A 26,223-nucleotide genomic window follows, 5' to 3' on the forward strand; every position below is an offset into this window, starting at 1 on the left:
ATGAAAATTATTTAGTCTCAATGGCAACATGATGAATTTTAGGAAGTGACAGGAAAAAAAATTTAGCAAGAAAGGGGGACAGGCAGGAAGAAGTTGATTTCAAATTTCCTTTCAATGGAAAACAGGACCCATTCAGTCAGTGAGGCATTGGATGTGGACAGGTGAAAAGCCTCTCCGCATGTGACTACCCCATGAACACAGCCCCCAAAATTGCTGTCCTTCTTCTCCTCTCTCAAGCTATCCACTGGGTCTAACCTGTTAAGTAGTCTGAGAGAACAGAATTTATGTGTGTGTTTTCAATTCTTCTCATTGAGTCTGTTTGGACTGGAAGAAGCCGTTTAATCTTTGAAATATGTGTTCCTGTAACAAAGGATGGAGTCACATATAAATTGCTCACATCATCTCGAGAGCCAGAAACCGACTGAAGGGGTTTTTTTGGAAATCCCCACAAGGTGCTCGTACTTATTGTTCATTCTGCAAAACCATTTCTTTAATGAAATACAACATTGAAGAGTTGCCAAAAATAGATGCTCCCCTATCTGCCTGAACATATGGTAGTTCCTTTCTAGCCAATTAACTACCAATGAACTGGGGAGGGATTGTAACAACATGCATTCTGAGCCCTCTTTGTGTTCTGCTCCTCCGATGTTTTTTCTCAGCACTGGTTTCATCCAGAAGATCAAAAAAGTGGAAGCTTGTGGACTTGTCTCAACTTGGAAAAACTCAGGCAGGTTACTAGGATTCAGCTCTGTATTTGTCAGGTCGTCCTCCTTAGATTTATCTAACTTCCTCAAATTACAGCTGAAGGGGGGCAGTCCTCCCTTGGTGAAACCAGGGAGCATTCACCACCTTCTCCCCCTTTCTCTTTTTTAAACTCCATTGTTCTTGGAGGGGTTGGACGACTACAGAAGGCACAGCTTTCCCAGGGTTCACCAACAAAAATTACTGCCACGTTAACCTTGCACTGGGGAGGTTTTCCTCCATCAGGAAGTGTGGTATATGTTCAGTTTTACGTTGTCTGAAAAGTGGTAAGTTACACACACTCCTGTGTTTCCTGAACTCTTGTTCCACACATCAAGCTATTAAATGTCTCAGCAACCACACAATATATTTATGATTTTTTCCATCCTCAAAGCCAACAGACAAGTGTAACCCAGTAGTATTTGCTTGCTTAAAAAAATTCCCATTACTTTGGAGTTAAGGTGATACTGTTAAACATGTTAGAAGACCCGGTTTTTCCAATGTTATATTGTGGGAGAAAGGTTTCAAGGAGGGAGGAAATTGAATGGTGTTTGGCTAGACTATTTTGCATTTATTTCTTGTAATCCTATAATTAATCATTTGTAAAAATCTAAAAAGAAAAATTTCCTTTGACTACTAAAGTTTCCCATGTAGCTGTTCAGATAAGCTCCACCTGAAGCTATTTGGGGAAATTTAGGACTTTAGAAGATCCAATTACACACCATGGAATTCTACTGGGACATTTCTTTGAATAGTTAGGGTCCCCACAGAAAGCCCTCTGACTTAGCCATCCATCAGAGAACTGACCCCAATGCTTAAAGGTGGTTAATAATCTCAAGCCAACCTAAAGGAGACATAACTCAATAGGAGTGAGAGAAATGCCTTGATGTCAAGAGTCTTCACAGCCACAGAGGCTATCTCCAATGCTTAAGACAGAGCAGACCAAGCCCAGATCATTTCCATCAAGCCCCAAGGTGACTGGTTATCTCTGTTCCCTAGCCCCACGCTGTATCTTTAACCCTAGTTAATTCTTAAATGCAAGCAACTAGTCACAAGGGAGGAAGGATAAGAAAGTGGAAGACAAAGAATTCATGTCATCACTACTAATAGAGAAATGGGTTGAAGTTCTGGCTCTCTAGTTCGTGGGTTAACAATGTTTCCTTTACACACCAATCACAACTTCCAACCCCAAAGCTTTTCTCCTTCGCTACATTTATGTAATAGTGAATCATCAAGCATAAAATGTGCATGGTTTCATTCATTGAAAACCATCTTGACACTATCCAAGTAGCTAGACTGGACTTTCCAGGATTTCATCAAACTGCTCAGTCATTTAGACTGCATGCTGACAAAATAGGCTAAATAAATTTTTCAATGGCATTCTCTTCAGTAGAGTTCAGCCTAGGGGTAGGTAAGGTAAGGGTTCTCCCAAGGTGTTACCTGCAGAGAAGTCCAACAAAGGACTCTTCATAAAAATTTTTATGTAATTTTACTTATTTATATTCAATATATCATATTTATACATTATTTATATTTATTATATAATTATGTTATATTTATATATTTATTATCTTTTAATTGTGTGACCCTGGACAAGTCACTTAACCCTGTTTGCCTCAGTTTCCTCATCTCTAAAGGTTGCTGTGTTTGTCCTTCGTTCTCAAAGACCATGACATCAGGGAGATGAAGACATGATTTGTAGCTGACTTTGATTTGACTGAGGGAGTGCTGTGTAGGATGACCAGCCTCACTTTCTCCTTAGGAGCCATATAGATCCAGGGACCAGATATTTATCAGGACTGGAGATGACCCAGGAAAATGAGCTAGAGAAGAAAATGGCAAATCACTCCAGTATCTTTGCCAAGAAAACCCTAAATGAGGTCATGAAGAGTCAGACACATTTGAAACATTACTGAAGAACAATGACAATCTTTTAGTGCCAGAAAATTCTTCTCTCCATTGAATGGAGGCATATATTCTGTGTTAAATTATATGTGATACAGTGAAGGTGCAAAAATTCTGGTGGAAAGTAATATATAAGAAGCCCAATTTTTAAATGCAGCAAGATACAAGTTTGGAAGCTAGCCTAGCATGCACAAATGGCTCATTCTATCTCAGCTATTCTATCACTGCCAAAGATTCTGTTGTAATTTGGTCTTCTATTGGACAATCTCACACCATAACATTCTTTAAGCTAACCCTAGCAACTTATAGGTGAATTATGATCATCTTAAATCCATCAAATCACTTAGCATTAAGAAAGTCTCTAGTGAGTGAAAGGATCCACATTTTATAGTATTATGATAACTTGCCACATAAACTAGCAAAAGTGAACATCTTTTATTGTTCTTTATATAGAATATAATTTACCTTCTCTTTTGTCTCCCTTTGTGATTTTGACTTCTCCCATCATCTCTTTTCAGATGGTTTTAAGATTTATAGCTGGCTCAGCAGATGGGCTAAACCAGGTTGAGGGTAACTGATAAACCTCAAATCTGCTGGTGAGTTAGGAGGATGTCTACCTCAACCCCGGGGAAATGGGTTAATGAGAACAATTTGTTCCAGTGGCTATGAACGCACCAGAAACAGGCACTGTGGGTCAGATCTCAAAGAAGCCATCACCAGTCATCTTGACTTCAATGACTCAGGAAGAGAGAGGCTGACAACTGTGTGCAACTCTGTCTCACTTAAATCCAATTTACACACAAGTCACAACACCAAACCATGATGTCACTGATCCTCTTCAAAAAAACAAAGAATAAGCAAAAATAACAAAACATAAGATTCCTATCTCTAGTCCTAATCTCACTCTGAAGCTCTGTATTAGTACTGACAAATGCCAACTACACAGAGATATCTGCCTAAAGATAACCCTCGGACACTTAGTAGCTGTGTGACCATAGCTATGTCACTCAACCTTGTTTATCTCACTTTCCTCATTTATAAAATCAACTAGGGAAGGAAATGGCAGTATCTTTGCCAAGAAAACCTCAAATGGGGTCACGAAGAGTCTGCCATGACTGAAATGACTGAACATCAAAAAAGATATCCTCAAAGTACATGAAGTTTTACATGTTTATCATCCTCCCCTCCACCCCTCCCATAAATCTGCTGTCCTTATTAATGGCAGTACCACTCTCTTAGATTCTTTCTCCTTCTCCTATATGCAAACACTCACCAAGTCCTATCAATTTTACCTATGCAACATCAGTCACATCTGTCCTCTTTTTAATATTCTCATTCCCATTGTGCTAATTCAAGCCCTCATCACCTCTAATCTAGACTATTTAGGAAACCTTCTAATAGGTCTACCAGCTCCCATTCTCTTGACCAGAAGGTCACACTCATCCTATTCATATTACTATGATATTCATATTACAGCCTTTGCAGCTTGTCGTTTTCCTGGTACAAATAGATGATAATGTTCCTCCATACCACATGCTGATTAAAAAACATTCAACCAAACAAGTATTTATTAAATAACTTTTGTTGTTGTGTCCAACTCTTCACGATCCCTTTCAGGGTTTTCTTGGCAAAGATACTGGAGCAGTTTTCCATTTCTTTTTCTAGCTCATTTTTAGAGATGAGGAAACTGAGAAACAGGATTAAGTGACATGCCCAGGTTCACACAGCTAATGTATGAGGACAGATTTGAATTCAGGTTTTCCTGACTCCAAGACCAATGGTCTATCCACTGTACCACCTAACTGCCTGATTAAATAAATACCTATCAAATTCTTTAGCCTAGCTTTCAGGGCCCTAGACAATCTACTTCCACCTTGTGTTTCTATCCTTGCCTTACATTATAATACTGTACACTCCTTATATATTCTACATTTCAGTCTAACAGACTAGTTATCTCTTGCACATTGCAGGGGTAAATGGGGCAGTACTCCTGCTATCTGGAAAATTTGCGCAAATTTTTTTGGCCCTCCCTTCACACCAGAGAAGAAGTCTGAATTTTTTCTTTTTCTTTTATGGGGTGTCTACAGTACCTTATTGTAACATCTGGGTTAAGTGTTTGGTCATCTGGGTCATTCATGGGCTTTTGCATGTCTGTGGCTTCCACAAAATTCCTCCAAAATTCCCATTTAATTTCTTACACCAACCCACAATATTTCAAAGCTGCAACAGGAAAAGTCATGGTGTGGAAAGGATAACTGTACTAGACAAACTTCAAACATATTTCAGATTTTTTAATCTTTGTTTTTATAATTCCCTCTGCCTGGAATACTTTCCCTCTCTATATATTGACATCCTACTCCAAATCAAGTTTAAATGCCACATCTTCCATGAATCCTTCCTCATGCTCTAAGATGAAAGAGATTTTCTTTTCATTTGATCTCAGGACACCTCTACTGCATCTATACAAAATCCAATTTGCATATGTAAACATACAACATATTAGGCATATAAATATGCCTGATCTTAATAATCATAAACAAGGTTTTTATATGTATATATCCAAACATAAATGTGTTGATACATATTTGTAAGGTTATTTCCTCTTTTGGACATTTTGGTTGCTGAAATGGACAAAAAAAAGACATTTGTGTAAGGAAAATGGATAAAAATAGCTTGAGAAGAAATATCCTCTCAGATGAAATGCTGAGGAGAAAAACAAACTATTCTAAAGATCTGCTCAGATGGAAGGGAAGGGAGAAACAAGAGAAAAGAATCAATTATTAAGCACCTACTATATGGCACTGTGCTAAACACTTTACCCTCTTTTACAGGTAAGGAAACTGAGGTTGAGAGAGGTTAAGTGACCTGTCCCACGTCACACAGCAAGTAAAAGTCTAAAACAGGATTCATACTCATGCCTTCTGAATCTCTATCCATTGTATCACTTACCGGTCCCAGGAAGAAATGGAAACTGATAAGAAGATGAATCAGCATTGACAGGCAAGAAGAAAAGTTGCTTACAAAACAAAGACTTTTCCAGGAGCTAGGCTGACAAGGAGACTCCACAGTGATTTTACTGGGCAGTACAATGATTGAAACAGAGACGTGGCTTTACTAAAAACTGATTTGTTGGAGAGACTGACTAAAGTGTGACAGGCTTATGAGTCCTAAAAGGTCATTTGAAGAGAGCCCGATCCTGCTGCTAAGTGGAGAGCTGTGTAAGCTCATTGCTCTATCTACATCTGAAAAGAAAAAAACCTTTGCCCATTTGGCCTCTATGGTTTCAGGAGAAACAGAAGGAAGATGGGTTTTGTATCAACTTTGCTGTGAGAAGAGATGTGGCTACGCTAACACAGAATTGGACAAAGCAGAATGCCCCTGCTTTCTGAGGAACTAGCTGCATGGCTTTAACACTTTAACACAGATTGAGAACAATTCTTTAGGGCCCAATACAGATTTTAGAGTTTGGCAGTTCTTCAGCTAAAAGGAACTGCCTGTCCCTGAAAAAATTTAACTCTTTTTCAGTACCCTACCAAAGGCTGCTGTGTGATAAAAGAGCTTGTCCCTGTTTCAACAGCCTGAAATCAGCAGAAAAGTGTTTTTGCCCAGCTACAGAGTTGTGAGGACCAGATGGTGAACAGATAGCAAAGAAGCAGTTTTTGCTCAGCATATGGCATGTAATGCAGACTGTTATCTAAAGAGACCAAGGACATCAAGTCTTCTCTCTGAAATTATGAGTTGCCCTTGGGCACATGGGTTTCCCCAACATGTCCTTAAAGATTCCATGTGCATTGGTAGGAGAGTGTGAACCAGGTACATGTAACAGGACTGTAACATTATTCTTGCTTTTTCCTTCTGTAGAATAAATGCTATTGGATATTTAAGTTTATGATATGTTTTTGGTTTTTTTTTCCATTCTGTATTTGAGTCTAAAATAAAATAAAATAAACAAAAAAATAAATGTTATTATTTTGCCTTATAATTTCGTAAATGTTTCATGACTGCCAATGGTGTTATTGTGACTGATGTATATAAATGGAAGCAAATCAGTAAGAGCTCAGTATAGTGGCAAGGAAGGCTCACAGATTCTCTAGAGTATTAAGAATACTACAGTATAAGTTTCTCAGGAGCAGAGGTTTTGCTTCACTTGTCTCTGAATCTTTCCAGAATGCAACTAAATGTTGCTTTGTTCCATTTCTCAATTAGTATCTGTTGAAAGCAAGTTTAATCACTAAATTTTAAGTAATTCTACCTGGATTAAACATCCTGACATCATATTTTATTTAAACTTATAGGCTAAACATATGAAAGAAGCATCTATACAATTCACAACATACTCTGTTCTAGTAGATTTGTTTTATTTGAAAAATAGAGTCCAAACATTAATTTTCAGTACGGTGCCAACATTTACACAATGTGCTACAATTTTTTTTTTAAGCTGACATTGTTATGCTGTCATTCTAAAACCAATGAACCAAAACTCATATAGTTCTCACATGGGTTCATTTCCAGCATATCCAGGTCATAAAATGAATTGTATTCCAGTTAGTTTGGGATCTGGTTAATGTCACCCAGAGTGGGTAACATTAGCTAGTCTTCTAGAATAAATGTTGGAAACAAAATACTGTTCATGCAAAATTAAAACAAAAGTACAATATGGAACTTATGTCATGATTCAAGATTTCTCATTCATTGGGCTTCTCATTTTTCCAGTACAGCACCTTGATATTAAGTAGTGAGTTGAATCTGCATGTTAAAATTACATACTGAAGTAATCATTTCTCTCCAAAATTGGTGAATCTGTGTTAACTTTCAACTTTGTAGCCTTTATGAATGTTAAGACTGAAATGCATTAGCAACTTCTCTTCTGTCAGAACTGGAGGGACAATTTTGTTTCCTGTTTTGCCATGGCCAAAAAATTATTAACCACCTGGTGGCAAGCCTAGCAATAAGGAATCTCTGTGTATTTGGCCTGTCCAGCATGGAAGAACCTGCCAGAGTTCACAGTTCACTGGCACAGTCATCAATGCCTGAAGGTCAACCTAACACCAGGAAAAGGAATTAGAGTGAAATTTGAGATTGATTCTAGGGAAATTGGGTCTAGAAGTCAAATATCAAGTCAGTTGTTGAATACAATGTGCATTGTTTTCAGAAATTTTACCTCGCCATCACATGGTATAGCATCTTCATTTCCAGAGAATCCATTTAAGAGTAACTTGCTTGTCTGCCTTTGATTTACCATTTGTTTGTCTGTGAACGGACTTCTTTAGCTTCAGAGGAAGAAGGGTGGGATTGATCATGGAAGACACCATAGAGATTATTTAGTCCAAGCCCCTCATTTTATGGTTAAGGAAAATGAGAATCAGTAAGAATAGATGGCTTGCCTAAGGTCACCCAAGTAGGAAGTGGCAGTCAGAATCTGAATGCAGGTCTTCTGACTTCAAATCCAGCATGTTTTTTATTGCACCACAGAAAAGGGTGAGAGATAGGTAGAAAATCTAAACTGGGGAACATTGCTGCTAGTGTATTTATTCCATAAAACCCGGGCAAAACAATGAGATTACCTTTGCAAACAAGTCTAAAAGCCTTTGGTCCTGCAAATGAATATATACCAGCCTGAAAAATACACATCTCCCTTATACACAATTATTAGTACCACTGACCCCCTCCTATACTGCTCCTTATATTACTAGACTAATGGGATTAAAATATCCTATTTGTCTACAAGAAATAGCCCCAGGATCCCCTACCAACTGGTAACTCAGCACTCGTTGAATTAGCAATGTATATTTTCAAGAAAACAGGAATGGAGAGGAGCCAAATTGTTTTTAGATGGTACAGAGAGGCAATTAAGCTCCCTCTCCCTTATTATTCAACTTAACCCAATTATTCTGATTCTGAGTTTGTTTTGAGGAGTGATTAAAAGTCATGATTGAAAGGAAACTTTGTAGCATGGATAACGAACAGTGAAATCACGAGTCCAATTCCCCGCACTCATTCTACTGAATTAGAATTCAATTTTCAACTTCATTTTCATTTGCAAACTAAAACGAATTTACCAGTATCTCAAATCCAAGCCATAGTAGGACAGAGATCCAGCTTTCCATCTCCCAAATAACCTTAGACTATAGAGAAATACTCTTTTATTGGCTAAAGCTGGAATGAAAGTAAATCTTATAGTTTTAATGATATTTGCATGTCTTATCATTGTTGAATTTCATTTTCTAAAAACCACCATAAACCTAAAAGTCTTTAACTAAAAATAGTTCTGGATCATAAAAAACCCAAACTGTGACTCACTGTAAGTCACAATAAAGGGATGGTCTGAAGGGTGAGGATAATAATATCATGTACATGACAAAGAATCAACTCAACCAGCCAAGGGCTTTCCACCACCAACATTACTTCTCTTTCCCCATGTTTGGAGATGCTTTGGTTTGTCCATTGTAGGACTTAAACCCCCATGACAAAAGCCTAACTTTATAATATTAAGTATGGACCCTTTCTGTTGTTTGGTTGTTTCAGGCACATCTAACTCTTGGTGACCCAATTTAGGGTTTTCTTAGTAAAGATACTGGAATTATTTGCCATTTCTTTCTCCAGCTCATTTTACACATGAGAAAACTAAGGCAAACAGAAGTGTCTAGTGTTAAGTGACCAGCCCCAGTAAGTGTCTGAGGCTGGATTTTAACTTAAGAAGGCGAATCTTCCTGACTTCAGACCAGACACTCTATCCACTGCGCCACCTAGCTGACCCTCATATAAGTTAATATGTAACAATTTTTACAAGGGGCAGTTATTGACATGATTAAAAGTTACTGAGAGAGTAAAAAATGGGCCTCCATTTTCACAAAAAAAAATGTTTTTAAAATTTATTATCTTCTTTAATGAAGTAGCTTTCTATACTACTTTGTGAAGGGTTGTGTAGGGAAAAATCAGTACTGACTGATTTGTCTCAATGTGATATGGCTTCAACTGACAAACTCAACAGAAATTCTCAATGTTCTTCTGTCACCTGGAAGCCTCACAAAAATATATTCTTGCCCTGCTTTTATCCAAAGCGAAAAATCTTAGTCTAAAACCAAAGGCCAAGATTGTAGATTCTGCATCTTGGAACTTAAGGCAAAGGGAGGGAAAAGGTAGGTAGTGGGGAAAATTGAAGTATCTAATTCTTCATAAAGATTCATTCAGAAAAGAACAGGAATGGATTCAGAAAAGAAAAAGCCATAGAAGAAAATAATAAAAGGGTAATTTGACAAGTTTCACCTAAAATGACTGCACCATTGTAAGGTGTCTCAAGACACCTGAACTCTTACTCCCAAACTGTGGCCCTGAATGGGAAAGAAAATATATTTACATTCCGATGCAAAGATACTCACCTGAAGGAAAAGGGCACCAAAAGCTTGAAATGAGTCCAATGTTTCTGAGATTTTGGTGGTCAATTTGAAAGAAAACACTAAAATTATTGGTCCAGCTTACATCCCAGAGAGAACAGAATGGGAAGGATTTATTATCTATTTAGTGAGTTTGTTTTGTTTTCTTAAGCAGTCTTAGAGTGGCTTTCCATTACGAACCTTTACTCTGACTATGATAATTAAAAAGATCTGGTGATAAGAAGGTACTAACAATGGCTAACCTATTATGACTGTTATATGCCCCACTTGGAACTTGGAGCAAGTTTTTATTGCATGCTGGTGGCATGAACCCCATTAAAAGCAATTCTATTGTCCCATGCTGAAATGAGTGGTATTTAAGAAGATTTAATCAAGAGGAATGGAGAAATCAAGCTAACGCCACTGGGATACAAATAAACCACCCATTCTGGATGCCTTCAAAACAAGAATATGTTTCTTTGTCTACAGGGCAATGGAATCCAGGACCAAACTCAATACTTTAATAGTGCAGTTTTAAGATCTAAGTCTTGCATAGAGAAGAGATTCATTCTCTCCAATATCTTTGATTTTAACACTCAGTCATGGTAATGGCTAGGCTACAACCAAGGGACTGAAATAACTGTATGTGAGAAAAGAGCAAGAAGAAGAGCTTCCATGATTCCATGAATTTCTTTCCATACTTACAGCTTTCAGTCTCTTCAAATTTAATTTTTACAACAAAGTGACAAATGTCTTTTTTATGATTCAGTAACAAAGCAACAAAACTGCAGTTACAAATAAATAAAGAGCTTTACATACTTATTCCTGTATGCGTTTGAATTTGAAGCTTCACATTTGTTCCTAAGTTAAGGCCTCCCACATGGTCCTCTAGCTTGATATGTTTCTCTAGTGTTATTTTTCCTTCTCTGCCATCTGTAGGCCACACTATTTATACTTACCTGGGTACCAGTTGAGTTGTTAGTAAACACTTTAGGGAAACACAGTTTGAAACTTGTAGAGGGTTAAAGTGCTAACCTATACACCCAATGATTCAATAAATGTCTCATCCATTTTCAACTCCTTCTTCGTTTCACGCTGCTCCCTGTGTACCGTTTTTCATTTTGGTTTGGTGGAATATTGGTGTTTCTTTAAAAAAAAAATGATGATGTAACTTTTTCTGTTTTTCTCCAAAGTAATATTCACATGCCTTAGAAGTATGAGTGGCCTAATTAAACATGATGGATTCAGGGTCCTGATTTGCCATCTGGGCCATATGTCTTAGCACATCTTTTTTTGTTATGATGCCCAGCAGCCTCCTGAAACAGGAAAGAAGAAAGAAACAAGACATCAATAACAGCCTTTTAAAACCCATTGACAAAAAAAACAAAATTTGATCAGAATATAGAAGCTGAAAGTAAAAAATACTTTGGTTCTATTTTCTATATTGTAGGAAATACCAAATTTGGTGTTGACATCAGAACATATTACTAAATGAGCTCAAGTTCTTAAGAAAACCGAGGAAAATTGGAAATGCTTCTCCTTGGCTTTTCCACTAAAAAAAAAAAAAAACATCAAATAAACCCCAGAGAATCATCAAGGAAACTAATACATACAAATCACATAGCTTAGGTAAAGTTTCAGGCTACAAAATAAACTTTCAAAATCAATTGCATTTTGTATAGCAATAACGAAATCCAGGAGTAGCAACAGAAAGGGAAGTACCATTAAAAATAAATATAAAATACATAAAATACCTGGGAGTCAATCTACCAAAGCACAGTCAATGGTTGTATATATAAAATTACAAAACACTCCTTCAGCGAATAAAAAGGAACTCAAATAATTAAAGGGCTATTCAGTGCTAGTGGCTGCTAGCGACAATACCAGCAAAGCTAGTTTACAGATTTAGTGCTGTGCTAATCAAAACTAACAAAGGAATCCTTCACAGAGCTAGACAAAATAAAATATAAATTCATTTGGAAGAATAAATGATCTAGGAAACCATGGGAAATCATGGGGAAAGAGAGGAATAAGGGGGCAATAGTTGTTTCAGACTGCAAACTAGATTATAAAGCAGAAATCAAAACCATTTAATAGTGGTTAAAAATGGCAAAGTAGATCAATAGAACAAAATAGATGAGATAATCACAAAGAGTTAAATTCAATAATCCAGCATTTAATAAATCCAAAAACATTACCGAGGGAAAAAGCACTATTAGACAAAAATTGTGAGGAAAATTGGAAAGTAAAATGGCAGAAGTTACAAAACAAATATGTGTACATACAAACACACAAAAATGAATACAATCGTGTCCAACTCTTCATGACCCCAATTTGGGGTTTTCTTGGCAAAAATACTAGAGAAGTTTGCCATTTCCTTCTCCAGATCATTTGACAGATAAGGAAATTGAGGTAGAAAGGGTTAAGTGACTTGCCCAAGGTCACACAGCTAGTGTCTGAGGCCAGATTTGAACTCATGATGAGGATTCCAAATGCAGTGCCCTGTCCACTGTACCCCCGAGCTGCCCTTGATGTGTTGAATAGTTTTGTTTTACTGGTCTTATATAACAAAGATGTCTTACTGGGGAAAGCAGAAGGAGGAATATCATTAGAAAAAAAGGTAATGTAAAAATAAAGACATCAGTAAAATTTTTAAATATAAAAGAAAAAACAGGTAGCATCAAATGGCTGAATACGGGCTTGCAGAAAATAAAGCCTATTAGGAAAAATAATAGGTTTGAGATAAGAGTACCATATGCAGAATTTCACCAGTGATTACATATATAGGGATAAGGACAGTGGTACTGAGAACTCCCAAGGAAGTAAACTGACTTTTATCAATGCAAATCAGTATCTTCCCTCTAACTTACACTCTTTTAACATTTACCTGTAAACACTGAGAAATTAGTCCATTTCCTCACAGCCAGTGTGTCAGAGGTAGGGTGCACCCACGTTTTTCTAATCATGATAGCAGTTAATGCTTATACGCTACTTCACTGCTAATTACTTTTATAGACATCTCATTTGATCTTCATAATACCCATGTGAGGTAGAGAGGGTATTATAATTCCCATATTATGCTTAAAGTGTATAGAAATCAAAGTATTTCTAAACATGGGGGAAAATAACACACAAACACACACGCATACAGTGATAAGTCCAGGAATTTCTAGGCTGCAACTGGATAGTCATCTGGGACCCAATAAAAGTTTCTGGCAGCTCTGGAAGTTCCCCCCATTTTCATTCTCCTTTCCAAAGTTCCTTGTATACTTTTCTTTTTTTGTTTTTAATTAAATTTATTTATTTAACTTTTAACATTCATTTTCACAAAATTTTGGGTTACAAATTTTCTCCCCTTTTACTGTATACTTTTCTTCCTAACTTTGATTCACTAGGACTGGGCCTGAGATAACAACTAAAAGTAGATGGAAAGATAACAGAAAAAGATAAATTCCCTAAAGGTTAACATCAGATCAATCTTAACTCGAAAACATCCTATGCAGGCCCATGCAAATGGTTTGTAATGCTTAAGGTCTTTGGGACCAATTCTACTGGAGAATACGTTTAATTGAAAAGCTTAAGGCTATAGAATCACTGAAGGATTTAAATAAAAATAAACCGGTTAATAATTTTATACCTTTCAGTTAATCACTTTCACATACATCAGCACATTTGATCCTTACAGCAACCCTGTGTAGTCAGAACCCCCATTTTGAGGAAGGGCCCAGACCAGCCATTCTTGATGCTCCAGACTCTGCCATGTTTTAACTGCTTCTCCCTCTCTCTCTGCAACCCTGTCTCCCACCAGTGAGTTCTGGGGAAAGGCTCCTATCAGTCATGCTTCATTCTCTGGACTTTGCCACCATGTCCCTGCAAGGGTTCTCCACCCCTCCACTCCATTACCCCTTACCCCACCACCTCCCTCCCCCAACCCCACATCTCACACACACTTTTCTTTTATGTGTTATGTTCCCCTATTAAAATGTAAACTCCATGAAGGCAGAGACTATCTTGCCTGCTCAGTTTAATAAATGCTTCTTGACTCATTTTATGTTTAAAGTAATTATCCTTTAAGTCTACAGATTAGAATTTCCCTGGAAACCTAGATGAGAAAAACGAAAAGAAAAAACAATGAAAAGCAATACAGAAATAAATACTGGCCAGGCCTGGTGACACAGGATTGTATTCCTTTCCACTAGGGAAGGCCAAATATCATGGATCACCTGAGTCTGGGAGTTCTGAGCTGCAGAAGAGCTAAAGGTTATTGAGTGAGTGACCAAATTAAATGCAGCACAAATATAGTGGGCCCCAGGGAACAAAGGGAGACCAGATTGACGATAGAGGGGTAAATCAGTCCAGCTCAGAAAAAGGGAGAAGATGAAAGCCTCCAAGCTGTTTAACGGTGGAATCACACCATGAACAGCTGCTGTACTCCCAGCCTGGGGGAGACAGGGAGACCTCTAAAAGAAGAAAAGCAGGAGAAAGGGAAGATGGGGGAAGGAGAAGAAAGAAAGAGAACTATAGCAACAAGAAAAGGTCTTAGTCTGGGATCAAGTCTCATCCCCATCAGTGATCAAGTAATGATTTAATATGATTCCACACAAGTCAGCTCTCTTAGGAGAGAGAACATGGGGATGGAAATCAGACCAGACCCATAATGGAATAGAAAGAGAACTACAGAATTGAGTTGCAAGATGGAGTCAATGTGGGTCACTCAACTCCCACACTTCCAAGGCTCTCAACAATTCTCCCCTTCAAGTTGGCCAGTAGCCTTTCCAATTTGAGCAATGCCTGTACCACCACCGGGGCAGCTAGCTGGTACAGTGGACGGACTGTCAGATCTGGCCTCAGACACTAGCTGGGTGACCCTGGGCAAGTCACTTAACCCTGTTTACCTCAGTTTCCTCATCTATAAAACGAGCTGGAAAAGGAAATGGCAAATCACTCTAGTATCTTTACCATGAAAATCCCAAATGAGGTCACAAAGAGTCAGATAACTGAAACAGCTGAACAAAAATGGACCATACTTAATATTTTAAAGTTAGGCCTGCCAAGAATTCACCAAATGGGGTCACAAAGAGTTAGAGACAACAAACACAACTGAGCAACAGCAGGATAAATGTTCCCTGCCCTTCCTTGCTCTAAAGGGATACTGTCAGGGAACTCATAACCTTAGAAGAAATGGAGCTATAGAAATATATCAAGTAGTAGCAGTAGACTGAACACAATGAAAAAAGTAGGTCAAACCACCACCTTATTTCCCCACAGAATGCTCATCATTGCATAAGTGCTATACCTAGGCTTTATGCATTTAGGGAAAACTTTCACATCTGGAATGCATGTCTCACACTTTTTCAACCTGTGGGACTTAAAAAAAAAAAAACCTGGCATGAAAAAACACAGACCCGATTCAAGTAAACAAAGCCAGTTCCAGAAATGTTTGTCAAAATATTGAAACAAGACACACCTAAGGGAAGCAAAAAGTTCTCAGTCTTTTTACTCATCTTTTTCAGTCTCCAAGATCTATTGCTGCTGTTGAGAGACACCTCGTCCCTCCCTACTTTCCCATCCCTCATTCCCATTCCAGGCCAAGAATGAACAATGGTTGTTGTAATATTAGACACAAGAAGGCTCTAAACTCCAAAGGTGTATTGCCTACTTCAGTTTGCGTTTCAAGGTAACCCTTTCCCCTGATAATCTTTTTTCTTTGATTTAGTTGCTTCAATAACAGCACCATCCTATTCATTCAAATGGAAGTGAATATTATTCCCCAAAGTGCCATTACCCAGTTCCCTACCAAATAAGGGTATTTCTATAGTTGCTACCAATTATCTGTAGTTAATTCTTGTACTTCCTTAGTGATCATATTTGAGCTGCTGGATATCTACCCTATATCCTAAAAGTCAAAGCACTCTGGAGAACTAGGTATTCCAGGCTATGATGGAGGGAGCTTGTGTCATCTTCAGCTATGGTCCACAAATAACCCATAAGGATCTTCCTTGGGTCAACTCAAAAGTCCACCTGGATCTTAAAAATCAAATAGTTTCCTTGTTTATTTGGCCTCCACCAGATAAGATGTGGCCTAGATCAGGACATACACACAACCCTCAAGATAGCTTCAATTTACCTGAATTGGTGAGAGACTTCTAAGGTCATTAATCTGAACTAGTGAGAGACTTCTAAGGTATCCCAGAGTTTGGGAATCTGCTCTTCAGAATAGGGTATGGCATAACCCACTTGGACAAGCTTTTAGGAGACTAACTGCAGAGTCAGTGGGGAGACCTAAGTCCCTATCACAGGAAAAGCACTTACTCCATACAAAATCCTGGAGCCCACAGGAGGATGGGAAGTCCTGGCTATACTACTAAATTACAATGTGATGTTGGGCCACTAACAGTGTAGGGAGACTAGAACAGATTATCTCTGTGATTCCTTCTAATTCAAAGGTATTATTATATTATATTATATATTATATTATTATAAACATCATCACTGGCTTTCAGAGTATTTTTTTAATGTCTCTTCTTTCTTCTTAAGTATGGATTCAGTGAGAGATGATGTTTGCCATTTGACAATCAGCCCAACCAAATACAAACAGACTAATCACCAGCAGGTTGAACATTATGTGAAGAATTCCTTGTTTGTGCCAATGCAAAAATAAACAAATAAAAATTAATAACTGTTGGCACTATGTGGCCCATGGCTCTGGCTGCAACAGCTACACAGTGGTAAGTAGGAGTAGGGTGCTAGGTACCACAGTTTACAGAACATCTATAAATATTAATTTAACCTTTGTGCTCTAAGTATGAAACTACCGTCCAAAGACCAAGGAACAGAACCACTGACATTATGTGAAAACAGAAGACAAAGAAATTACACCTAATGATGGTTCGCAACTATCCTCAGAAAGATGAATGAAGGTGCTAACTAAGGAAACTGGTTTCATCATGCACCCAAGGGCAGCAAGAGACACCATCTCATGGTGCAGCTGTATACCATGCTTTACAGTGCCCATGAGGAAGAGACAGAAGGACCACCAGGGAGATAATTACAGTTTATGCAACAACTTCTTCTGAAGATGAAAAAGCAAGGAATTTCTAGAAAAAACTTGATAAGATTCTCCAAACTAAGTCAATAATCATATTAAGTATTGGTGATTTCAATGGGAAGGTAGGCACTGAGGTAGACAGAGAAATATAGGTTGGAAAATATGGTTCATAATAAGAGTCACTATGACATGGTAGATAGAGAACTAGTCTCAAAGCAAGGAAGACACAGGTTCAAGTCCCACCTGTGACACATACTATGTGACTGAAAGACTCATTTCATGTTTCAATACTGTAGTTAATTCTTTAAGACTATAGAACTTCTATTGCTAGAGAGAGTTCCAAATACCAATGAAATCAGAGATTCAGATTCCCTCCTTAAGCTGTCCCCATGATTCACAACTGAAGGAGGCCAAAGGCCTGTAGATCATTCAGAAGCCTGTACATAATTAATATTTTCATTATATCATATATAGAAACCAAACTTTTTGTTAAGGAATTGCCATACTAACAGGAAAAGATGTTATCAATATGAGTATTATTTTAGAATCAGTTGTGTACAGTCAGATAAATAACCAGTAGTTTGATCAATGACCAAAATCAACACCATTTATAAGAAAATACAAAGGAACTCCCCCCACCCCAATGCAATTAAAACAATTCCAACCTGACTTATTTAGGCAAACATTCTACTTTAAAAAATAGGAAATGAATAAAAGTAAAAACACTGACATCTCAGATTATCACCATTTCTTAAAGAAGTTTATTCAAAATAAAAGTCACCATAAAGAGGGAAATAAGAGCCTAAAATCCACCTCAATCAAAGAAACAATTGGTCTGAGAGACAGAGACATGGCAGCCAAGCAGAAAAAAGTTTAGGGAACATACAATTAAAATTATAAAGGAGGATGAATGAAGACTGGGAACACAATCACTTCATAAAGCAACAAAAAACATTGGGGTGAGTGTGAGAGACTGCAAAAAATTTGATATCATATAAGTCCCAAGTGGGACAGATGCTCCCCCCAGATCATATAGATAAATCTGGAAGGATAACAAATACATATAAACTGGAACAAATTTGCCAGCATTTTACAATGATCTCTTCTTATCACAAATCACAGAGGAGCTCACACAGTTAGACTAATAACGCTTTAGCTCCCAAGGTGCTAAGCAAAGATCTACAAATGGAACTTAGAAAAATGAAGCCAAAAAGAGCATATGGTCTGATCAAAGGGACACAGAAGGAAAGTGTGCTAGTAGAGATGCAATTTTAAAAGGACCAAGGAAATGATTTTCAAGATATGCTAAAGAATGAAAGATTCCTCGAGAATGAAAAATACTATGGATGGTATTATTACCAAAGGGGGAAAAGCTGGTTGAGAAGATATTGATAATTGCTGGCCCAAATGTACCTTCTCATCTTTATAAATCTTCATGAGAATGATTTAGGCACACATCAAGAAGGAAATAGGCAGGCTTTTCTACAGATGATTTTGCAAAGCAAATCACATTTTTACAGCCATACAGTTGACGGAAAGGTAAAGAGAATACATGATCCTGCTATATTTATTGGTTTTAATCACAAAATCTTTTTTTAAAAAGCATTTGATTTAGTAAATTGATCTTAGCCTTAGAGTCACTCCCAAGCATTTGTTAAGACCATTCAAGATTCCCTGATAGATACAATCACAGAGAAAATTTTGTTTATTTACCTTTTGGTTATCACTATTAAGGGAGACATACATGCTCACCAAAGGTGTCACAGAAGACACCCTGCAAAGAATCCCAATGGAGAGGGTATTCCTTTTCATTGTTCTCTAGATGCTTCTGTTTGTGAGAAAAACAGCACTTAGTGTAGCAACCCCTAGAACACTAATGGGCCTCCTCAATGAGATCCAGGTCCACTCAAACGAAAACAATTCAACAATGCACATAGGAAAAACAAAATGGATGAAGAATGTGTATTGCAAAGCATGGCTGTACAATCCAATGCATTAGTCTAGCATTAGTTGTAACTTGGACATATACTATAGACAGACTGAATGTAACTCCTCAATGAATGGATGAGAAAGGTAGACTAGATCGCATTTAGAAAAGTGTTCAGCATTTTCAATGATCCCAAGCTGTTCCCTGAAACAAAAACTTGTCTTTATCACCAGTATTTTTTCTGTAAAGCAATAAAGCTGCAAATCATGGAATACCGAGATCTTCAAAGAATCAAGTTTGGGAGAACCCAAAAGGGTGATAAAATGTAAGTGGCTTTAAACAGGCTATGGAAGCTTGCCAACAATGACTATAAATGTGAGCTATTTATTATCATTTTATAACAGAGATTCACAGTTACATGTATAACCCTCTTCCAATCCATAATGTACTTGAAAATACTAATTTATTTATTAATTTCAGAATAAAAAAGACAGGATATATGGGACTAGACATGGAGATGTACCAGTCACGGCAAGAACAAAGGATAATATGTTGCACTAGTATCCACAAAATATTAAAAGACCCAGAAAAGTTTCTATTATGTTGGATAATTCATCTATAAAGAATGCATGGAAATACACATATAAAAATCACACAGAATGGGAAGGCATAGATGGGTTGGAATTTATACTGGCGGGGAAGGAAGACAGGTAATGGGAGAGAGTAGATTCTTATTGATCTAGTCATGATCTATTCAAGTACAGAAGCATGATTATATATCTGTGGTCTAATCTTAGATTGCCACCCACAAAGAACAAAGAAGCACATCAATTCTTCAACTTCAAGAAATGATGAATTAATTTTTAATTTGAGGCATGGTTTTATGGAAAGAATTTTGGCCTGAACATCATATCTCTGTTCTATTCCTACTAAACTAGATGTTATTTCCTTTTCCTAGGGTCTCAGATTATTCAACTGCAAAATCATGAGACTGGGAAGGAAAGTAGAAGGAAGGGGGAGAGTTGGAACAGAGTTCCAAAATTTTAAAAAGGAAGACAAAAAGGAATCACAGACAAATAGGACAGCTCTGAAAGATATAAATTTAATTATATATAATTGGTCACTTAACCCTGTTTGCTTCAGTTTGCTCAATTGTAAAATGAGCTGGAGAAGGAAATGGAAAACCACTCTAGTACATCTACCAAGAAAACCCCCAAAAGGGGTCACAGGGAGTTGGGACACAAAAGAAAAGTACTGAACAAAGGGAAGTTTAGAGGTGATGAGCTTAAATTGGGAGGGGCATCTTGTTCCAGGCAGAGCAACAGATGTAAAGTGGAATGCTTAGACCTGTGACTTCATTGGCAGAGAGAACTCCAAGGCTAGGAAACTCCTACCAGTTTAAGTGGGGACATTCTCTGAAATTCATAGTCTTTGAGACTAGAAACAATTCTTCTCAAAAACTGAGGAGTTAGTAAGGTGACCTGCCCAGGTTCACACAAGTCTTCTTGGATTTGAGGCCAGCATCGTATTACGTAACCTATGTCAACAAGTTATACAGTAAAATTGGGGAATTTGTCAATAGCTAATGTGAAAAAAGACCTTAAGTAAGTATAAACATTAATGAAGATTTAGGTTCTCTTTTAAAAATAGCAAAGGATAATGAGAGAGCTTGCACTTGATGCAAGATAAACAGCAGCCTCTTAAAAAAAACTCTAATGCCAAGAAAAATTTCATTCAATACTCCTCTTCCTATCCACCACAAATGCAAGGGCTACCACTATAAGGTTTTGCTTTGTGGTTTGTTTTTTGTTTTTCATTCTTAAAGGCAAGCAGAGTCTTTGCTGCTGAAACTATTAAATTAATAGAGCCTCTCCACTTCAGAACTCTTCTTTTTTGAGTGGGCTGTTGTTTCTTCCCTCCGTTAAGGCAGCCTTCCTTGATTACTGAACTTAACTGTGTCTATCTCTTGAATGCTTCTCAATACTCCTTTAATTTGTCTCTTTTTTCTTAGGCTGTCTTCCTACCATTCTCTCCCAGACTACTGTTCAGTAAGTGTTGACAGACCCAAGGCAAATCTGTTTTGATAAGTCATTACTTACCAATGTTTGCCAGTGGACAAAAACACACCTATGACCCACGAACCAGATACTACAAGGCAGATGTGAAGCAGTTTTAGACTCCCTTCTTTCCCAAGGCAACATCAAAAGAGCCGCCATTTGTCTGAAACTATTATTTTAGAATTTTCTTTGAAAATATCACCTCTGTGGCACAAAGAGAAGAGCTGCAAAATCAAGATTGCAAAAACATTTCAATGACTTCTCTGTCCACAGCAGTGAGTCTTAGAATGAAAAAGAAAAGCATGCCACAAAGAAAGAATACCATTTATTTTCAGTTTCTCGGGTAAGGGGGAAGGCAAGCCCAGTCTGGCAGTAGACAGGATGCCCTAATTCGTTTAAATTGAGAGTTGGAAGGCTTGATCCTTCCTGGCTATCAATTTAAGTAAATGGAGCACAGTATAGTTAACAGGTTCTACCCTACTAAGAACAGTTTAGCTTTGGATTTGTCTGAGAAGGTTAACTGGACTCACACAGCCATTTCACCCCCTGCCAAGAGACTTGGAGAATTACCTCTCTCTCATTTTAACTTTCTCAATTTTCTTCAGGGAAATCTAACACCACTCACCTCTCTTGCCACCAATGGGCTCGCAGGCTGTGGTGTTTCAGGGGGCCAAAGGCCAGTCTTCTCCACCAGTACCAGCTTGTGTCTACGTGGGTCTGCTAATACTATTTGTGTGTTTCCCTCGGGACTCTGGGTATTTCAAGAAGCAGCTGGAGGCCCCCTTTTCAGCCTTGCCCCCATCCTCCAGCTGCCTGCTCTCCCCCATCATATAGCAGACCAGGTGATCCTGACATTTGAAGATCGTTAGCAATTTTCAGCAGGGAAGGCACAAAGAAAAGGAATGAATATGAAGAGTGAGCATGTTTGAGACATGCCTAACCTGGCTGGAAGCCCAAGGAGATGAAAGTCCCTAGCAAATAAGGATATCTTGCCAGCACTAACATATCAGCATCTGTGTCTGTTTAAAAAATACAACAAGAGAGAGTGTGATTTTGTTTTCTCATAGAACATTCGGAGCCAATTTGTGTCCCTAGATCTTCACATGAAACACTCTTGGGAGCCAATGAGTTGTGAGGGAGTATTAAGGGCAGAATTTCCTGACTAAATTGGAAATTCCAATGATAACTGACATCTAGTTTTTTTATGTTTTTTTTTTAAAGAGGTTAAAGTGTTATAAACTTAAAATGCTATGGGTGACCACATTGGTATTTATTCTGCATAGTATTCCAGAGCCCTGGAAATTCAAGTAGTAGAAGTCTACTTTAGATACTGTCTAGGGAAATGGTCTACAGAATCAAGGTTAAATACTTGCATTCATTAAACATTTATTGCATATCCACTATATGCAAGACACTGTAAGGGGTACAAATATTATTACTAAGACACACAGTCTCTGCTCTCAAGGAACTTACAATCTAGCTAATCATTTGCTTCAGGCCACAAAGACTATATCAGCCAGGAAAGAACTGAAAATTCATACTTACCTTGGCCTAGTAACAGAAGCTGCCAATTCACTCTAGTCAATGCTGGGCTTTGAGGCCTTTTTTGCCTCCTCAACCAGATTCTTATCTGCCTTTCTAATAGGAGAATATAGGGTCAAGCAATGGATCATCAAAGGCTTACAATCAAGGGAACACATTACTTTAATGTGTACCTCAATGCTTACTGTAAAACATAAATATCATCTGGCAATTTTTGTAATCAAAGCCACCATGTTGTTTGGTTGGCCCACTGGCCCAGCGTTTGGAATATTAAGTTTCTAAGCAGCTAAAACCACCACAGTTGCTTAACATGGGGTGCGTGCATGTGAATATGCATACATTCACAGATGAAAATAATTTCCCCACTACTGTCAAAGAATCTACCTGATTTTCTCCAAATCTAAAGCCTCAGCGTTACCTTCACTGCGGGGGTCAATGGAAAGAACATTAACTTTGGAGTCAAAAGCCCTGGATCCAAATCCCATCTCAGACCCTTATTACTCACTCATCTCCCTGAACCTCAGTGTCTTCACATCTGAAAAATGAATGAATTGGACAAGGGGGCCTCAGAGGAGCTTTCCAGTTATGTTTAGCTATGATCCTACAACTCTCCCTATATCCAATCTATCATCAGTGTCTACTGAGTTGTCTTTGATAATGACTCTCCTCTATTTTCTCTGCCAAAACATAGTCCAAAGCATCATACCCTCATCCTTGGGCAAGTACAATTGCCTCCCAATTAACAACAAGGTATACATACAATATCTTTCTATCCTACATACAAACTTCCAGAACAATTTTTCTTTGACACAATTACTTTGCTTTTCAAGAACTTATAATAGCCCCTTATTCTTTAACTTTCACTTTGTCTTATACCTGCCATTAATTTGGTATCTGTCACTTAATGAATTTGTCCCCTCATTTTCTTCATCTGTCAAGTAAGGATAATAATAGCTTTCTTGCCTGTTTCATAGTGTTATCACGAGGATGAAATAAGCTAATTATGTATGAAAGTGCTTTCAAAAAGTAACAACAATAATAGCTGACATTTGCATAACACTTTAAGGTTTGCAAAATGCTCCACATTAAACAATGAAGTGCCAATGCAATATATTACTATCATAATTATTACTATTACTATGCTAGGAGGCTTCTCCTATGGTATCCCTCCCTCTCCCCCATTCCAATATTTCATTTTATGTATTCTAAATAGAATTAGGAGAAGGAGTTGGTACAGCGGCCAGAAGACTGGCTCTGGAGTCAGGAAGACCTGGATTCATATATACTCAGTGTGTGTCTGCCAACAACCCTTTAACTACAAGTTACAAATCAGTTACTGATTTGCATTGGTTGATCAATTCATAAGATAGTAGTATCACACCCAGAGTTTCCACACTCAAAATTCTCTATTCCAATGAAATCATAGGTCTACACCGCAAAAAAAAAAAAAAAAAAAAAAAAAAAAAAGCACACTTACAGAATGACAATGGAGTAGCCACAAAACATACCGGAAAATAATCCATCAGCTACTGGAACAATGCAACACGGTAGCCCTTCTTTCATTATCCTAATTAAAATCATGGTAATTTTTCCATAATGTCAGCTTTCAGATATAGCGATAGCTAAAGAACTGAGTTCCTCTTTTGGTTCCCTATGATATAAAACCTTTCAGATTTCTCTATTTTAGGAACTCAAGGCAGGAGTAGATGAAGGAAAAACTCCCCTTTTCAAAGATGGTTTATCTCAGTGCTTATGATACATGGTAGGATATTATTCATAGGCTGAAAAGGGTTTGTTGCTGAATATATTTTCATTAATTTCTCAAGAAGTCTGGATCTGTTTCTGCGTTGCATTCACATCCAAACTCCCCATTGAAAGAAAGAAAAAGTAACATTTGTGAGAATACAAGCTCACTACTCAAAGTAGGATGTCAAGTGATTATTCTTCCTCTGCCCTTCCCCCCCATCACAGTCAAATGCAGTACAAATCACGTAGTCTGTCTCAGATTTCTCAGTTCTTAAGAAGGACTGACTGTTATGTGAACAGAGCCTCTACAAGCTGTCTTCCACCATCACACTGGATCAGTTCCCATCACCACCATCACCACCCACCTTTTTCCTACTCTCCCCCATTGTTTTCTGCTGTGGTATCTCTTGATTATATTTTCAAACTGGCATCATCTTCCAGGCATCTCTCCCTACATGTCCTATAAGCATCTCAAACTCAAAATGTCCCAAGTAGATCTCTCTTTCTCCTGTCTCCAAATCATCCCTCCCTACAAACCTCCTGCTTCTGCTTGGGGTGCCACCATTCCATCAGCTCCCCAGACTCACAGCTTCCGAGGTGTCTTCAGCTCTTTCTTCTCCCCCTGTACCTAATAAGCTGCCTTGTCTGGCTGATGGACCTCTTCTGCATCCATCCCCTTCTCTCCACTCAGAAGGCCACCCCCACTCTTTGGGCCCGCATTACTTCTTACCTGGATTATTGAAATAGGAAGCACTGAGGGCCTACTACATCCTGACACCATGCTGAATGCTTTATAAATATCATCTCATCCGATTCTCACAACAAAGTGTCACTATTATCTCCGTATTGCCACTGAGGGAGGTGCTATCATTACCTTCATTTTACAGGAGAAAACTAAGGCAAACTGAGGTTAAGTGACTTGCCCAGGGTCACGCACCTAGTAAGTGTCTGAGGCTGGATTTGAACTCAGATAGCAACTCTATCTACTATACTAGCTAGACAGTGTACTAGTAACAGACTGCCTCTAATAGACTACTAATTCATTTCCTAGCTTTCAGCATCGTTCTTCCCCAACTTACCTTCCACACAGTTATAAAATTCATTTTCCTAAAGGAAAAGTTTGACTGTTACCATGCTGCAATTCCAGTATCTTCAAGTGGCTTTCTATGCCTCCAAGGTAAAAATGCACACTCTTCAATCTGGCATTTAAATTCCTCCACAATCTGGCCTCTGACCACTTTTCCAGACTTTTTTCATTACTTCCCTTCATACGCCTGTACGTTCCAGTCAAACTGACCTATCTTTTGTTCCCCCAACTCAGTGCTGCATCTCTCCCTCTGTCTTTGCTTGAGCCACTCCAAGTGCCTTAAATGTATTTCCTTCTCATCTCCACTTCTTAGAATCCTACATTCAGACGCCTTATCCTCTGTCCTGCTTTCCCTGGCTGTTAGTACTTCCTGCCTCCTCATTTTTTTTTTGCATGCAGTACTTGTTTGCCCGTGATATCCCCAGTAGAATGTTAAGATTCTTCAGGGTAAGGTCTATCTGTCAGTTTTGTCTTTGTATTATATCACTGCTGAGCACAGTGACTTATCCATAAGTAGGTGCTTCAATACTGATTGAAACTGAACTCAAGTTTGCTGTTCAACTTACCCACTCCGAGTCACCAGGCATTGCCGGAGCCCCAGCTTCCGAAAGATGTCCACCACCGTCTCCATGGGGGTGTGGTCAGTGACCGTGAAGGGGCTCAGGTTGAGAATGCGCCTCAGCTTCAGGGGATGAGGACTATTCGCAGGCAGTTCAGGGGGCTCTTCAGTGAAATACATGATGGAATTGCTCACAATCCCGTCCTGCCGCTGCCTGGCATTTTCTAGGCAATGAGAG

The 26,223-nt window shown here is 38.2% G+C and overlaps 1 protein-coding gene across 2 annotated transcripts in view; it reads right to left on the reverse strand.

Moving 5' to 3' along the window:
* Positions 1 to 10,727: 10,727 nt before the first annotated feature.
* The window catches only part of CLCN4 (chloride voltage-gated channel 4), a 95,612-nt gene continuing 80,116 nt past the window's right edge, over positions 10,728 to 26,223 (reverse strand). For both annotated transcript variants that reach the window (XM_072614392.1, XM_072614393.1), the window contains 2 exons: positions 25,993 to 26,209; positions 10,728 to 11,335 (listed from right to left, as the gene is read on the reverse strand). In XM_072614392.1, coding sequence (XP_072470493.1) covers positions 11,245 to 11,335; positions 25,993 to 26,209 — 308 coding nt within the window. In that variant the 3' untranslated portion in view covers positions 10,728 to 11,244. The remainder of the gene's footprint in view (positions 11,336 to 25,992; positions 26,210 to 26,223) is intronic.

This window comes from Notamacropus eugenii, chromosome 5 (assembly GCF_028372415.1).
Source record: "Notamacropus eugenii isolate mMacEug1 chromosome 5, mMacEug1.pri_v2, whole genome shotgun sequence".
NCBI lineage: Eukaryota > Metazoa > Chordata > Mammalia > Diprotodontia > Macropodidae > Notamacropus > Notamacropus eugenii.